This window comes from Ornithorhynchus anatinus, chromosome 4 (genome assembly GCF_004115215.2).
Source record: "Ornithorhynchus anatinus isolate Pmale09 chromosome 4, mOrnAna1.pri.v4, whole genome shotgun sequence".
NCBI lineage: Eukaryota > Metazoa > Chordata > Mammalia > Monotremata > Ornithorhynchidae > Ornithorhynchus > Ornithorhynchus anatinus.
In genome coordinates, this window is record NC_041731.1 from 60,460,496 (window position 1) to 60,478,781 (window position 18,286).

Here is an 18,286-nt window from a genome sequence, read left to right on the forward strand (position 1 = left end):
GTCCTCCCGCGGTCTCGGGACGCCCTCCCTCCTCACCTCCGCCAAACTGATTCTCTTTCCCTCTTCAAAACCCTACTTAAAACTCACCTCCTCCGAGAGGCCTTCCCAGACTGAGCTCCTCTTCCCCCTCTACTCCCTCTGCCATCCCCCCTTTACCTCTCCGCAGCTAAAGCCTCATTTTCCCCTTTTCCCTCTGCTCCTCCACCTCTCCCTTCCCATCCCCACGGCACTGTACCCGTCCGCTCGACTGTATATATTTTCATTACCCTATTTATTTTGTTAATGAATTGTACATCGCCTCGATTCTATTTAGTTGCCATCGGTTTTTCGAGATGTTCTTCCCCTTGACTCTATTTATCGCCATCGTTCTCATCTGTCCGTCTCCCCCGATTAGACCGTAAGCCCGTCAAACGGCAGGGACCGTCTCTGTCTGTTGCCGACTTGTTCATCCCAAGCGCTTAGTACAGTGCTCTGCACATAGTAAGCGCTCAATAAATACTATTGAATGAATGAATGAATGAACAGTACTTTATGAATAAAGAAAGAACTATGTATGGAGAAATAGAAGTGTGTACGGAGAGGATCCAGACCACTATTTCTCCTCTGCGATGGGAGATTCAGGATTAGAAAATAGGAGGAATCTATTACCAGTATTTTGGGGGACACTCCGGTTACATTGGTCTATCTGAACTAGCAGTGTTATTGATGGGACTGTGACCGGAACCTCTTTAAATCACCCTGCCTTGACCCCTTTGCAGGATGAAATTTGGGGTTTTCATTCATTCATTCAATAGTATTTATTGAGCGCTTACTATGTGCAGAGCACTGTACTAAGCGCTTGGAATGTACAAATCGGCAACAGACAGAGACAGTCCCTTGCCCTCTGATGGGCTTACAGTCTAATCGGGGGAGACGGGCAGACAAGAACAATGGCAATAAATAGAGTCAAGGGGAAGAACATCTCATAAAAGCAATGGCAAATAAATAGAATCAGGGTGATGTGACTGTCTTAAATTCAAGCTGGAAGGGTACATTATAACTGGAAACTAGTATTAGAGAAGCAAAACCATGAGCCACTGTAACCACTTTTGTACTTTGTTGGTTCTCCTTCCAAAGTTCCTAAGCACTATCCTTCCAGTTCTCTTTCACTGTCTGAGTTGAGATGACCAATCCCTCCTGCTGTCCAGGACTGTAAGAAATATTAACCTTTTCATCCCGATCCACCAGAAAGTTAATGGATTTTCCATATAATGTCTGGTTCGTTGTAGGGCCCTTAATGCTTAATTGTGATAAACAAGATGTCTGTTAAAATGTATACAGTTAGTGTTGAAACTTGCAGACAGAGAGGTAAAATGAAATTTTATGTAATTATAGGTGCTTTTCTGGCCAAAAAAAAAAAAAAAAAAACCCAAAAAACAAAACAGCCCAGGATTTTGCAATTCTTCATCTTGTAATCCCAGCGCAAGAGATGACAGTGTGGCTTACTAAACAGTCACAGTTGCAGAGATATTTTAAATGGGGCGGTTGATGATGCCAGAGCTAGAGTGAAGGCCTGAGTATTTCTCTAGGTTTTGAAATGTTCCTTTTTCTTTTCAATTATGTGGCGGGGATGTAGAGTCAAGGTGCACAAGTACAACTTCCCCACAAGCCCTCCCAAAGCATCTCGGATTCCCCTGTAAGCCAGATAAAGTGGGAGGATTACTGTCAATGAATGTTTTCAGAGATGGACAAATATCCTAATGGGTGAAGCTGCAGTGACATTACTGAGTTATAATTTCCCCCAGGTGCACCCTGCATGAAATTTGAACATAAGATCTTTCCATCCTTAATATCATTCAGTGACTTAAGGGCCTCTGATGAATCAGGATTTTAAATTTCCGCCAGTTGTCCCCGGACTAAATGGGCCCCAGCGGGTCCAGAAGTTCAAAAATAATGTCCTTGGTGAGAAGCGATAAACCCAGCAAGTTACAAGAACTCTTAAGAGGGAAACAAAGCTAGTTTCCTTTTAAAGTGCCATAAGAAGGACTGAAGATGCCATTTTATCCGTTTTGGATTTCCACAGGCTGCTACTTGTCCATGCTCATGTATGTGAACCTGGCACACATTCGTGGGAGATGAGTCACTCTTGGAAATGTTTTACCCTGTAAAAGAAGGAATACAGATGTTTCTCTTAACAAAAAAATAACTCCTGTAAGCATAATCTCGGTTCCCTTCACTCACAGACGCACTAAACGTTTTAAGGTCTGATGCTAATTTAGCTCTTTCAGTAATGGAACTCTTCACCTGGCATTTGGTTCATTTAAAATTACAAGTATTTCTGCGGGATTCAGAGATCACATGCGCTGGCAACTATGAATAAAGTGCTCAGTACAATGCTCTGCACATAGTAATGATAATCATTGTGGTACTCGAGTGCTTACTATGTGTCAAGCACTGTACTAAGCCCTGGGGTAGATACAAGTTAATCAGTTCCCACATGGGTCTCACAGAATAAGTAGCAGGGAGAACAGGTATTGACTCGCCATTTTGCAGATGAGGAAACTGAGGCACAGAGAAGTTAAGTGACTTGCCCAAGATCACACAGCAGGTAAGTGGTGTGAGCAGGGAATGTGTCTGTTGTGTCGTTATGCTGTACTACAGTGCCGTGCACCCAGTAAGCACTCAAATACGACTGCCTGACTGACCCGTGGAGTAGAGATTAGAACCCAGGGCCTCTGACTCCCAGGCCCGTGTCCTTTTCACTAGGCGCACTAGCACTTAGGGAAGCAGTGTTGCCTAATGGATAGAGCACAGGCCTGGCAGTCAGAAGGACCTGGGCTCTAACCCCTCTTCAAAACCCTACTTAAAACTCACCTCCTCCAAGAGGCCTTCCCAGACTGATCTCCCCTACTCCCTCTACTCCCTCTACCGCCCCCCCTTCACCTCTCCGCAGCTTAACCCTCTTTTCCCCCCATCTCCCTCTGCTCCTCTCCCTCTCCCTTCCCATCCCCTCGGCACTGTACTCGTCCGCTCGACTGTATATATTTTCATTACCCTATTTATTTTGTTAATGAAATGTACATCGCCTCGATTCTATTTAGTTGCCATTGTTTTTACTAGATGTTCTTCCCCTCGACTCTATTGCCATCGTTCTCGTCCGTCCGTCTCCCCCGATTAGACCGGGAGCCCGTCAAACGGCGGGGACCGTCTCTATCTGTTGCCGACTTGTTCACTCCAAGCGCTTAGTACAGCGCTCTGCACATAGTAAGCGCTCAATAAATACTATTGAATGAATGAATGAATAATCCCTGCTCCACTACCCGTCTGCTATGTGACCTTGGGCAAGTGCCTTCACTTCTCTGTGCTTCAGTCACCTCGTCTGTAAAATGGGGATTAATGTTGCGAGCCCCACTTGGGACAGTCTAAAGCCCAAAGAGAAGCAGCGTGGCTCAGTGGAAAGAGCCCGGGCTTGGGAGTCAGAGGTCATAGGTTTGAATCCCGGCTCTGCCACTTGTCAGCTGTGTGACTGTGGGCAAGTCACTTCACTTCTCTGGGCCTCAGTGACCTCATCTGTAAAATGGGGATAAAGATTGTGAGTCTCACGTGGGACAACCTGATTACCCAGTAAATCTCCCCCAGCACTTAGAACAGTGCTCCGCACCTAGTAAGCACTTAACAAATACCAACGTTATTATTTACTTGTATCCACCCCAGCACTTAGTACAGTGCCTAGCACATAGTAAGTGCCTAACAAATACTGCTATTATTATTACTTTAAATACTGATAATAATAACTGTGGTATGGTAGCACTCACTATGTGCCAAGCACTGCGATAGATATAAGATAATCAGGTTGGATATAGTCACTTACCCGGTTGGGGTTCACAGTCTAATTAGGAAGGATAAGAGGCATTGAATCCCCATTTTACAGATGAGGAATCTGAGGTCCAGAGAAGTTCTCTAGAGAGAATTCCTTCCTATGAGCCCCATGTGGGACAGGGACTGTGCGTCCTGATACACCTGTATCAAGCAGCATGGCTCAGTGGAAAGAGCCCGGGCTTGGGAGTCAGAGGTCATAGGTTCTAATCCCGGATCCGCCACTTGTCAGCTGTGTGACCTTGGGCAAATCACTTCTCTTCTCTGGGCCTCAGTTACCTCACCTGGAAAATGGGGATGAAGACTGTGAGCCCCACATGGGGCAACCTGATTACCTTGTATCTACCCTAGCACTTAGTCCAGTGCTTGGCTCATAGTAAGTGCTTAACAAATACCATCATTATTATTATTCTCTGAGCTTCAATTATCTCATCTGTAAAATGAGAATTGAGACCGTGAGCCCCATATGGGACAGGGACTGTGTCCAACCCAATTTGCTTGGATCCACCCTAGCGCTTAGTAGAGTGTGCTTGGAACAAAGTAAGCACTAAAGAAATACAAATATTATTATTATTATAAAAGTGGCTGTTCTCCGTGGCATAAAATCTACCACCAATCCACCAGTCCCTCACTTTTACTGGGAGGTCAGGCTGGCAGGCTAGATGCCCAACAGGGATCTGAGCCAATAATAATATTAAAGGTACTTGTTTAGCACTTAGTATGTGCCAAGCACTGTTTTAAGAGTTTGGGTAGATACAAGTTAATTAGGTTGGACACAGTCCCTGTCCCACATGGAGCTCACATTCTTAAAACTCACTTTACAGATGAGGCCCAGGGAAATGACTTGCCCAAACTTACATAGCAGACATATGGCAAACCTGGGAGTTGAACCCAGGTCCTTCTGACTCCCAGGCCCGTGCTCTATCCACTAAGCCACACTGCTTCTCTAAATCAGTGGCTGCTGAATGTCTTCACTGGGCACCAGAAGTTCATTCAGTCGTATTTATTGAGTTCTTACTCTGTGCAGACCACTGTACTAAGAGTTTGGGAGAATACAGTATTACAATAAAGCACACTCTCTGCTCCACAACGAGCTTACAGTCTAGAGAGGAGAAATCACGGCAGGGGCTCCACCTTCTCTGAGTTCATGGGTGGAAATAGGAGGCTCCGCTCCAGGGTAGGTGAGGGAGGCTATTGCCTCCTCAGGATTGGTCCTGCCAGGAAAAGTCATTATCTTCTCCGAGGGCAGGCAGGGCACCTGAAACTCATCCACCCCACACCTTGGGGGCTGCCTAGGGGCTGGAAGTGGGTGCCTTGTCGCTGCTCAAAGTCTGGGACTTCAGACCCGACCCTGTAGCGTCCCAACTGTCCTCATAGGGTTCCGAGACGGGTCCAGCATCCTGCAGTCTCACGAAAACAAGGCAAAAGCCTGGATCCTCCCACCACCACCCCCTCAGACAGCCCGGCAGCTCCTCCAAGATGAAGCGGGAGCCGGAACTCTGGGTCCTGGGCAGCAGCTGGGCATGATCCCGGCTCTGCCACTTGTCAGCTGTGTGACTGTGGGCAAGTCACTTCACTTCTCTGGGCCTCAGTTACCTGTTATCTGGAAAATGGGGATTAACTGTGAGCCTCACGGGGGACAACTTGATTTCCCTGTGGAGAAGCAGCATGGCTCAGTGGAAAGAGCACGGGCTTTGGAGTCAGGGCTCATGAGTTCGAATCCCAGCTCTGCCACTTGTCGGCTGTGTGACTGTGGGCAAGTCACTTAACTTCTCTGTGCCTCAGTTTCCTCATCTGTAAAATGGGGATTAAGACTGTGAGCCCCACGTGGGACAACCTGATTCCCTTATGTCTACCCCAGCGCTTAGAACAGTGCTCGGCACATAGTAAGCGCTTAACAAATACCAACATTATTATTATTATTACCCCAGCGCTTAGAACAGTGCTGTGCACCTAGTAAGTGTTTAACAAATACCAACATTATTTTTATGAGCTCCACCGAGTCACAGTCAGTAGGTCAATCGTATTTATTGAGCGCTTACTGTGTGCAGAGCACTGTACCAAGTGCTTGGGAGAGAATCATACAATATAACAGACACAGTCCCTGCCCACGGGGAGTGTAGTCTAGAGGGAGAGACAGACATTAAGATAAAGAAATGACAGATATGGACATAAGTGCTGTGGGGCCGGGAGGAGGGATGAATAAAGGGAGCAAATCAGGGAGACGAAGAAGAGAGAGGAGAGGAATAGAAGCCTTAGTCAGGGAAGGCCTCCTGGAGGAGATGGGCCTTCAGTAAGGCTTTGAAGAGGGGCAGAGTCGTCCGTCTCACAGCCACCGTGGCGCTTTCCAACCCAGAGACATCAGCCCTAGTCACCACCACTGCTGCCTCCCCTGCTCCTGTCTCATTTTTTCCCGTCCTTCTTTCCCAGACGTCCGTCCTCCTCCTCTTTTGAGATTGTGAGTCCCCAGTGGGCCAGAGACCTCCACTTACTCTTCCTGGTGCTCAAGACCGTACCCCGCCTCGTAAACTCTCCATAAATGGTAATAGAGGAATCGATGGGGATCAATGGATGCCGAGTGTGCTGCCATGGCCGGGAAAATGAACACGAGACCACCAGTTCTTCCAGTCCTGCAGCCTCACGAAGCCTTTAGTCCGTTACCATAGCCACCAGCATGAACAAGGGTTCACACTGCTGATGATCATGGTATTTGTTAAGCGCTTACTATGTGCCAAGTGCTGTTCTAAGTGCTGGGATAGTCGCAAGCTAATCAGGTTGGACAAAGTCCCTGTCCCACATGGGGCTCACAGTCTTAATCCCCATTTTACAGATGAGGGAACCGAGGCCCAGAGGAGTGAAGTGACTTGCCCAAGTTCACACAGCGCACAAGTGGCGAAGCCGGGATTAGTACCCAGGTCCCTCACTCCCAGGCCCGGGCTCTACCAGGCCAGGCTGCTCAATGCTGCGTCTTTTCCCATTCATTCAATAGTATTTATTGAGCGCTTACTATGTGCAGAGCACTGTACTAAGTGCTTATCTTCAGAGGCCTGACCCCTCAAGACAAGACTTGGCCACTTGGTCATCCGGGGCCAAGGCTTGGGGCAGGCGCTGAAACGAGAGGGCCGGAAGAGGAAGCTTTCCAGGTGTACAGGGAGCAGCCTCACCTTAAAAACCAGCTCCTTTGTCTGTGTGCTCACCTCCAAAGTTGCGGCATATCTCCCCCGTGGCTCTTTCACTGTCTACTTGACAGCGATCAGAACGGGATGAGCGGAAAACCTCTCCTCGAGGCAAAGGAAGAGTTTGGGTCAGCTCCAGAAACAGCTTGCCTGGGCAGTCCAATTGTCTAATGAAGAAAATACCAATCCGGCCAGCTATTGCAGGCCTATGTCACTGAAATAAACATTGCCCTCTTATAGGCAGACCTAGAGCAAGTCTGACCGGGGATTAAGGCCAAGAAAGATGTGGGCGCCTCTTGCCGAGGCCCAAAATGCAAATAAAGTCTCGGTTGGAATCAAACCAGGGAATTTAAAACTTTCAAATGTGAGTTACCAGGGTGGAGACAAAGCGTGCCAGGGAAAGGCACGCATGTGCCAACAAGCTTCTCCCGGAAAAAATTGCCGTCGTGCTAAGTAACAGAAGATATATTCATTGCCTTAGGAGACAAAGTTTTCAGAAGCCAAGAGGTAATATATCAAGGTTATCAGGATACAAAAGTTGAGCGTGTTGCAGAAACCCAGTCTCGTTTGACTCCCTCAGCTATTTGCGGGATTGGAATGGTGCTCACATTAATACAACTATGACAAAAATTGGCTTCCTGCTACTCTGACATTTGCGTCTTTTAGAAGGACCAAGCGTCCAGCAAGCTAAAGCCTTCTTGCCCAATAGACCGATTTACCCCTGGAACAGTCCCCATTGTGCTCTAGAGGCAAAGCCTCCCAGCCAAACAACAGTTGCTCTTTCCCTCCCAAAGGATTGTAGAGCTTGGGTCATTTGGTTGCCTGGGAAACATGGAGGAATTCCCCACCCAGATGGCCAAATTCCCATCTCCTTCCATGAACCATGCAGCTTGTTGGACCCAAAGTACCCATTAACTATCCAGACATGGAATGGGGAAGGCTTTGACTGATAATCCTAATCCCATGGCAAATTGTCATTTAGTCTTTCTCCTATAAAAATAATAGTCTCTAAACGGTAAGTTTGTCTCTATACTGTAAGCTCATTATGGGCAAGAAATGTGTCTACCAACTCTGTTATACTTTCCCAAGTGCTTAGTACAGTGCTCTGCACACAGTAAGTGCTCAGTAAATACTACTGATTGATTAGTGATTCATTCAGTCGTATTTATTGAGCGCTTACTGTGTGTAGAGCACTGTACTAAGCCCTTGGGAAAGTACAGCACTACAATAAACAGTGCCATTCCCTGCCCAGAACAAGCTTATAGTCTGCGGTGGGGGAGACAGACATGAATATAAATGAAATTACAGGTATGTACATAAGTGCTGTGGGGTGGGGAGAGCAAAAGGAGCAAGTCAGGGCAACATAGAAGAGAGTGGGAGATGAGGAAAAGTGGGGCTTAGTCTGGGAAGGCCTCTTGGAGGAGATGGGCCTTCAATAAAGCTTTGAAGGATGGGAGAGTAATTGTTTGTTGGATTTGAGGAAGGAGGGCATTCCAGGCCAGAGGCAGGAGATGCGCTAATGTTGTCAATTTAAGTACCATTGCTGTTCACAGTTCTCATTTTGTAGTGCCACACTGTTATGGGATCGTCCGTTACGGTAGTTGGGACCTTCAGTTCACCCTCAACTCTTTGATGCAACTCTTAAATTTCACTTAGACCTCTAGGCCCTTTGAGAATGTTAGCTCCTTAAAGCCCCTAATTCTCAAGTAGGGACTACAGCAAATCAGTCAATCCATCACATTTATTGAGTGCTTACCATGTGCGGAGCCCTCTAATAAGTGTTTGGGAGAAATCAATTCAGTGGAATTGGTAGACATGTTCCCTACCCATATGGAGTTTTCTTTCTAAAAGGTGTATTATTGTGACTTGGGTGGTAGAAGTTAATCTTACTCTAAGAAAATACACAAAATTAGTCCTTAGCCACAGTTCTCTTTGAAATCACTAACCATTTTTGCTGGCAAATAACTACTTGATATGCCTAAGAACAAGGTCCATTTTGCAATATATGTGCATGTAAAGGCTTGACAAATACCATAAAAACATATATATATATATATATATACACACACACACACATATATATATATACATGTACCAGGCACTGTACTAAGAATTGGAGTAGGTGCAGGAAAATCAGTCCCTGACCCTCATGGGGCTCACAGTCTTAATCTGCATTTTACAGATGAGGTAACTGAGGCACAGAGAACTGAAGACTTGCCCAAGATCACACAACAGAAATGGCAGAGCCATAAGTGGAACCCAGGTCCTTCTGACTTCCAAGCCTTTGTGCTCAATCCATAAGGCCAAACTTCTACTCTTCTCTGAAATATATTTAAAGGCTCCTACCAGCATGCAGAACATTTTCTATAACACATAGGAATTGTACTGTTGCTCTGAATCACCAGGGAAACCATGCAAGAGAGGTTCTTGGGTTTTTCCCAGTGGACCAGCCTAACACTGCCCCGTGAGGGACAGGGACTGTGTCCAACCTGATTAGCTTGTATCTGCCCCAGTGCTTAGAACAGTGCTTGACACATAGTAACCACTTAACAAACTGTAAGCCCGTCGATTAGACTGTAAGCCCGTCAAAGGGCAGGGACCGTCTCTATCTGTTACCGATTTGTACATTCCAAGCGCTTAGTACAGTGCTCTGCACATAGTGAGCGCTCAATAAATACTATTGAATGAATTATCATCATCATCATCATCATTCTCTTCTGAGCTGGGCAAATTGGAGCAATGAGATTAGTCAATCATTTGCATCAGTCAACCTGACTTTGGGACAAAGTATAATTGGGTTTGAGAGAGACTAGCCCATCTGAATTTTGCAATAGAGATGTTTGATGGGATTTTTTTTTAAAAGAATTGATTAGGAAGATACATTTTGTAGCAAGAAACGTGTCATTTGCCCAACTGCACACCAGTTTCTTTTGAAAGTTGAAAGGCAAAATTGTGAAATAACGTGATTTTGAAGAGAGTTCCTCGGAAGAGCTTTCTGATTTATGGTTTGGCAGGACTTGTCACAGTGCTGAGACTTTCTACAGAAGAAGACTTTGAAAAGTAGCGGATTTGCACAACTTAGTGGGCTTCATTCCTGATCAGGCCAGATAGGTGATGATTTAGGACAGTTTTCCTGGTCTATTTCCAGGTCTATTTGGACACTGATATATGGTCCTTAAAACCAATCTTCTAACAGGGCAAATTAATATTGATTTGGACTTTTGCAGCTCCTTTGGTTGTAATGGGGGCTACAGGGACTCAGACCTGGAGTTGAATGCATGAACTGTGAGTAAGCGACAGAAGCAGCAAAGGCCTGGGAATCAGAAGGTCATGGGTTCTGATCCTGCCTCCTCCACTTGTCTTCGGTGTGACGATGGTCAAGTCACTTCACTTCTCTGGGCCCCAGTTCCCTGATATGTAAAATGGAGGTTAAAACTGTGAGTCCCACGTGGGACAGGGACTGGGTCCAACCCGATTTGCTTGAATCCACCTCAGCGCTTAGTACAGTGCCTGGTACCTAAAAGTGCTTAACAAACACTATTTTTTAAAAAAGCAAACTCATCTCTACCTGGCAGTTAGATCATCGAAACGTCTCTAGAATCTACCTCTTTCTCTCCATCCAAACTGCTGCCATGCTGATCCAACTACTCCTCTTATCCCCACCTGGATGACTGCATCAGCCTTCTCTCTCTCCTCCTTGACATCTGTTTCTTCCTTCTCCAGTCCATACTTCACTCTGCTGCCAGGACCATTTTCCTGCAGTTCGGTCCCTATCTCTCCACTCAAAAACCTCCACTGGTTGCCCATCTGCCTCCACATCCAACAGAAACTTCTTATATTGGCTGGGAAGGAGCATGGACTAGTAGAAAGAGCATGGGCCTGGAAGTCAGAGGACCTGGGTTCTAATCCTGGCTCCTCCATGTACCTGCTTTGTGTGCAAGTCACTTAACTTCTCTGTTCATTCATTTATTCAATAGTATTTATTGAGCGCTTACTATGCGCAGAGCACTGTACTAAGCGCTTGGAATGAACAAGTCGGCAACAGATAGAGACAGTCCCTGCCGTTTGACGGGCTTACAATCTAATCGGGGGAGACAGACGAGAACGATGGCAATAAATAGAGTCAAGAGGAAGAACATCTCGTAAAAACAATGGCAACTAAATAGAATCGAGGCGATGTATATTTCATTAACAAAATAAATAGGGTAATGTGCTGTGCTTTAGCTCCCTCATCTGCAAAATGAGGATTCAATATCTGTTTTCTCTCCTGCTTAGGATACAAGCCCCATTTGGGACTGGATTAACTTGTACCTATTCCAGCACTTAGTACAGTGTGCAAGCGCTTAACAAATACCATAATTATTTAAGGCACTGAAAAGCTCTCTCTCTCCTACCTCAACTCGCCGATCTACTATAATCCAACCCACGTACCTACCTATTACCTCAGTCTCATCTATCCCATCACTGATCTCTTACCTGTAACTCTCTCCCTATTCATATCTGAGATGCCCATTCTCCCCACCTTCAGCTCTACTAAAATCACACCTCCTCCAAGAAGCCTTCCCTGACTCAGGCTTTATTTCCTCTATTTGCTCTCCCTTCTGTGTTGCCATAGCACTTTTTTATGTTGTCTCCTAAGTCCTTACTATGTTTCAAGCATTGTTCCAAGCTCTGGTTTTGATACAAGTTAATGGGGTCATATACAATCTGGGTGAACAGTTATCGAATCCCCATTTTTCAGTTGAGGAAACCGAGACACAGAGAAGTCATCTAACTTGCCGAAGGTCACACAGCAAGCAAGGAGCAGAGCTTGGATTAGAACCCAGGTCCTCTGGCTTCACCAGAGTCAGAAGGTCATAGATTCTAATCCCGGTCCACCTCTTCTGCTGGGTGATCTGGGGCAAGTCACTTCACTTCTCTGGGCCTCAGTTACCTCATCTGTAAAATGGGGATTGAGACAGTGAGCTCTACATGGGAAAGGGACTGTGTCCAACCCCATTTTGCTTGTATGCACCCCAGCATTCTGTACAGTGCCTGGCACATGATAAGTGCTTAACAAGTACCATAACAATAGTAATAATTATTATTACTCCAAAGTTTGGGGTGGTGGGAACTGCTATCCCTAAGTTTGGAGTCATCAAGAGCCACTCCACTCCTCAATCCCTTCTCTAGTCTTCCCCCTGCTGCTTCTAGAGGTGTGGGGAATGCAGAGAGAAAGACCTAGTGGAAAGTGTTTAGACTGTGAGCCCGTGTTTAGACTGTGAGCCCGTTGTTGGGCAGGGATTGTCTCTATCTGTTGCCGAATTGTACATTCCAAGCACTTATTCATTCATTCATTCATTCAATAGTATCTACTGAGAGCTTACTATGTGCAGAGCACTGTACTAAGCGCTTGGAATGTACAAATTGGTAACAGATAAAGACAGTCCCTGCCCTTTTAGTAATCACTCAATAAATTCAATTGAATGAAAGAGCATGGGCCTGGAAGTCAGAGGACATGAGTACTAATCCCAGCTCCACCACTTGTCTGCTGTGTGATCTTGAGCAAGTCACTTCACTTCTCTGGACCTCAGTTACCTCATCTGTGAAATGGGGATTAAGACTGTGAGCACCAAGTGCGACAGGGACTACGCCCAACCTGATTAACTTGTATCTACCCCAGCGCTTAGAACAGTTCCTGGCACCTACTAAGCGCTAAACAAGTACCATAACTCAAGGAGGCAAGAAATGAAGGAGAAGAGGCTCATCTCTGCTTCCAACCTGTTAGAGCTTTGTCGTCCCTGAGCTGTGTGTTTTCTTTTCTCCTTCAGGTGCTGCTTCCTCCTTACAACGACACCGCAAACGGGGCCGCCAAAGAGCCCCCTCCACCATACGTGTCTGCGTAAGCCGGAAGACGAAGGCCCCCGGGATCCAAAATTTCCCTTTTCAGATGACTGAGCAGTAGTTCTCCGCCTCGCTCCTGGGATGTGCCTTCTAAAGGCATTTTGCTCCGACCCGCCACATGGTTTGGAAGCCTAGCTTGTATGTTAAACACGTCGTATGTAGTTTCAAAAATGTGCTTCAGCTGGAAGTCCGCACTGGGGCCATAGAGCTCTTGCGTTAGGGTGATGAATCACGGATCTTAGACGTTCACATTTTGGGGGCCTGAACTCTTAGGCATGTGGCTAGGTTAATAAAATAGACTTTTCCCCCCACCCTAGGCATCCCAAATTTGGGCTAGGGAGGGAGCCGTGAGGAGCGAGGATGATGTCAGTGTCTCCGCACTCCGACTCCACAGTAAAGTTAGAATGAGGCTTTGTTCCCACTTGCCAAACTGTCCAAAATTCATTGAGCAGAAAGTGTGTGCCGCGAGCAGGGGAAATGACGGCGTATCTCTGTCCCTGTGCATATCGGTGGGGACTCTCTAAGGCTGGGAAGGCTTTTGCTTGGTTATTACTCTGACACCACCCTGAGCCCACATTCCCCTCTTATCTCCCCAGGGTGCAGGGCTGTAGCCCCCGTTACCTTGATGCATGTTGCCCTTCCCTCCCCAGTTCCCAGAAACCAAATGGAGTTTCCTGTAGAAATGCCCCCCACCCCAGACACAAAGGCACTGGAACTGGCCAAAGGAATTTAAATATCAGAGGTTGAAGTAGGCCGCTTGATGCCCAGACCATGCTTTGACCCTTAATTTTCCATGCTGGGTTCTAGCCTGGGAGCGGATATACCATGAAACAACAGCTATTTGGATATGCGGCAGTCAAAGCTGGAATCTCCCCACCACCACCTACATAATGTACTTCATTCCCTAGGAGACCTGATAACTCTGCACTGCCCAGCAAAACCCCACATTGAAAACCAGACCGGGCTGTTTGGGGGCTTATAATGGATTGGGAGGCACTTCTGTACTTTAATTTCTTTGAAAAAAATTGATCGTATGGCTCCTTCGGTGTTAAATACCCAATATGCAAAGCCTGCCTGCCATTAAAGAGAGGTTTCTTCACAGTTATGAAAATAATCTTTCAAGTCTCCCTGCCTGTTCTTGGCTATTCCACCCCTCCTTCCCCTGGTTTCTCATGCAGATACAACCACCTAGTTAACAAGGAATAAACTTAACCACTTGTATTGCACCTGTGTGCTTTTGAAAAACACGTCAATGCTAATAGGATAGAAACAGTAGATGAGACAGTTTTTTGAAGCTATCATCCTTCGCCAATACTGAATTATTCTCAGACTGTTCTCAATTACTCTCTCCATGTGGCCTGCGTTGTCCTAAATGCAGTTTTAATAGCAACTGCAGTCTCCCCACTACCCCAAGAGACTCACAAAAGGACATTATTTTTTCCCCTAGAATCAGCCCGGATGTTTCGTGTTTCTTAGCGCATCCCAATATTACTAGCCCTAGGCCCTCCCGAAGAATCGGCTCGCTTACTACTCTTCAAGCAGAGTGAGCATATTGCTGACAGTGGAAACGGTGAAGACCATCGGTCCTATGGAGAAGGAATCAAGGAAACAACGAAATCTGCACGGTGTTCCAGAAGATATGGTTTAGCTAAGCTCCAGTTCTAGTGTTTTAACTTTTCCCTCTAAGCTCTTCTAACTATATAATGTTGATCCACCTCTTTCTGGTCAGACTAAAGTCTGGGTATCACCTCTTTAGAATGTTTCATAGCAGTTGTTATGGCACCCCTCCCCCCAAACCCCTTTAATCCACAAGTAATTATTTATTGATCAATCAGTGGTATTTATTGTGAACTTACTGTGTGCAGAGCAATCATCCATTCAATTGTATTTATTGAGCACTTAATGTGCACTTGGGAGAGTACAATATAACAATAAAAGACACATTCTCCACCCACATCCAGCGAACTACTTTGTTCGGAGCACTGGACTAAGCATCTGGGAGAGGTACAAGAGAGTTAGTAGGTGTGGGGGGAAACGGACGTTAAAGTGCCGTACTGTACAAACACTGTATAGAACACTTTGGAGAGTACAGTATAACAGAATTGGTAGAAACATTCCCTACTCACAAGGAACTTAGAGTTCAAATGGAGAAGGCAGACTACAGCAGAAGCAAGATATGCATTCCCTGTCTCATGGAGCTTACAGTCTAGTACTGTTCTGACATTTAGGCACTCTTGGCAATTGCCTGAGGGATTACCTGACCACAGGTCAGTCCGTCAATCATATTTACTGAGTGCTTACTGTGTGTAGAGAACTGTACAGAGCGCTTGGGAGAGTACAATATAACAATATAACACACATTCTCTGCCCACAATGAGCTTACAATCTAGAGGAGGAGACAGAAATTAATATAAATAGCAGATATATACATAAGTGCCATGGAACTGGATGGGGTGATGAATAAAGGGAGCAGGTCAGGGTGATATATAAGGGCGTGGGAGAAGAGAAAAAAGCTTAGTCAAGGAAAATGTGCTTTCACTAAGACTTTGAAGGTGGGAAGAATAATTGTCAGATATGAAGAGGGAGGCCATTCCAAGTCAGAGGCAGGAAGTGGGCGAGAGGTCGATGGCAAGATAGACCAGATGGAGTTAGAGTGAGAAGGTTAGCATTAGAGAAGCAAAGTGTGTGGGCTGGGTTGTAGTGGGAGAGCAGCAAAGTGAAATAGGAGGAGGCAAGGTGATTGAGTGTGCCTCTTTTTTGGGTTGTGCATTCTTGCCCCAAGTTTCAGGTGCCTTTTGTGGTCCTTCCCAAAATGTGCCCTCCGGCCTGGTCTGCCCTGACCCTGTCGTGTGAAAGGAAGTCCCTTGGACCGGTGTATTTCTTTCCTCCAGAGTTGACTTCACGCTTTCAGCCACCCTGAAGCAGGGAAAAGTTGACTTTCTCTTCCCATTACACCGTAACATCTTTACGTTATACTGTGTGGGCGTGACACCCTGACAGGTTGATATCATATGTGAAATTCTGTGGAAGACGAATCAGTCGGTCAGTGTTATCTATTGAGTGTTTACCAGAGTACTGTACTAGGCACTTGAGAGAGTGCAATGTAATAGAGATGGTAGACATGTTCCCTGTCTGCAGCCAAAGAGGGTTTTTCCCAAGAACCATGGCCCTCCCACCTTTCTCCAAAGCATTACCCTGCAGGTTCCTCTTCACACATAAGCTGCTTCCATTTGAACAGGGGGAAGCTGGTCAATTTTAGATTTTTAACGACCTGTCATGCCCTCTCCATGCAGGACAGTCTTCCCTGCGGTGTTCACCCCAGTTCATTGTCTGAAGCTGCCCCGGCCTCCCCAGGATTTCTAGGGTAGCCCGTGGTTTGGGAAAAGAGCATTATCTAGCTGGTTTTTGTGTCCCACCCTTATGATGTACAAGTCTCTCTCCCCTTCCTTTCTTCCCGGCTTTTTAAAAAATAGGTATTTGTCAATAATAATAACTGTGGTATTTGGTAAGTGCTTACTACATGCCAGGCACTTTATCAAGTGCTGGAGTAGATAAAAGCTAATCAGGTTGGGCATAGTCCATGTCCCTCGTGGGATTCAAAGCTTTAATCCCCATTTTACAGGTGAAGTAACTGAGGCACAGAGAAGTGAAGTGCCCTACCCCAGGTCACAAAGCTGGCAGGTAGCAGAAATGGATTTAGAACCCAGGTCCTTCTGACTCCCAGGCCCCTGCCCCTATCCACTAGGCCACACTGCTTCTCTCTGAGCCTCACCTCAGGCTGTGGCAGACTCATAATAATAATAATAACGATGATGGTATTTGTTAAGCACTTACTATGTGTGAAGCACTGTTCTAAGCGCTGGGGGCATACAAGGTGATCAGGTTGTCTCACTTGGGGCTCCCAGTCTTAATCCCCATTTTACAGATGAGGGAACTGTGGCACAGAGAAGTTAAGTGACTTGTCACACAGCTGACGAGCAGCGGAGCCTGGATTAGAACCCATGACCTCTGACTCCCAAGCCCGGGCTCTTTCCACTGAGCCACGCTGCTTCTCTGGAAGCCTATGGAGAGAGCTTAGGCCAGGGAATAGTTAATCAGTAAATTATATATAATGAGTGCTTACCATGTGCAGAGCACTGTTCTAAGCACTTGGGAGAGTAGACTATAGTAATAAGCCCATCCCCGGCCCACAGCGAGCTTGGAACCTGATCGCCAGCCCTCAGGATGGCCAATTCAAGTCTCTGATGGACTTGGGCGGTGGAAAGCGGGACTCCCACTGGCCACGTCCCGTGCCCTCGATAAGTCCCTAGACTTGTCAGCTGTGTGAACTTGGGCAAGTCACTTGACTTCTCTGTGCCTCAGTCACCTCATCTGTAAAATGGGGATTAAGACTGTGAGCCTCACGTGGGACAACCTGATTACCCTGTATCTCCCCCAGCGCTTAGAACAGTGCTCTGCACATAGTACAGATGAGGTCACTGAGGCACAGAGAAGTGAGTTGACTTGCCCACAGTCACACAGCTAACAAGTGGCAGATCCGGGATACGAACCCATGACCTCTGACTCCCAAGTCCGGGCTCTTTCCACTGAGCCACGCTGCTTCTCAATGAAGTACCCAGGTCTGGGATTCAGGGCATCCACCACCTTAGAAATATTTGCTTGTTGCATCTCATCTTTACTGGAAGGAGAGACATGGAAGCACTCAATAAATATCATTATTATTATTACCATAACTTAAAAAAATGTTGGTATTTGTTAAGCACTTACTATATGCCAAGCACTGTTCCAAGCGATGGGGTAGATCTAGGGTAATCAGGTTGTCCCGCGTGAGGCTCACAGTCTTAATCCCCCTTTTACAGATGAGGTAACTGAGGCACCGAGAAGTTAAGTGGCTTGCCCAAAGTCACCCAGCTGACAGGTGGAGGAGCAGAGATTAGAACCCATGACCTCTGACTCCCAAGCCCTGGCTCTTGCCACTAAGCCACGCTACTTCCCAATTATTTCCCAATTACTGCTGCTTCCCAATTACCATTAATTAATAATTAAGGCAGGAAGGTGCTGTTGATTGATTAACTGAAGAGAGGGAACTGTAAGCTGTATAAGAAGTAGCATGGCCTAGTGGATAGAGTCCGCACTTGGGAGTCAGAAGGACCTGGGTTCTAATCCCGACTCTGCCATTTGTCATTGAGCAAGTCATTTAATTTCTCTGGGCCTCAGTTACCTCATCTGTAAAATGGAGACTAAAACTGTGACTCCTCCCCACCCCCTAAGTGGGGCATGGACTATGTCCAACCTGGTTAACTTAAATCTACGCCAGGGCTTAGTATAGTGCTTAGCATATAGTAAGTGCTTAACAAGTAGCAAAAAAATAA

At 46.3% G+C, this 18,286-nt stretch overlaps 1 protein-coding gene across 1 annotated transcript in view; it reads left to right on the forward strand.

The window, feature by feature from the left end:
- LAPTM4B (lysosomal protein transmembrane 4 beta) overlaps nt 1-14,140 on the forward strand; it is an 89,204-nt gene extending 75,064 nt beyond the window's left edge. The window contains exon 7 of the mRNA XM_029063884.2: nt 12,842-14,140. Coding sequence (XP_028919717.1) covers nt 12,842-12,916 — 75 coding nt within the window. The 3' untranslated portion in view covers nt 12,917-14,140. The remainder of the gene's footprint in view (nt 1-12,841) is intronic.
- The last annotated feature ends 4,146 nt before the right edge of the window (nt 14,141-18,286 follow it).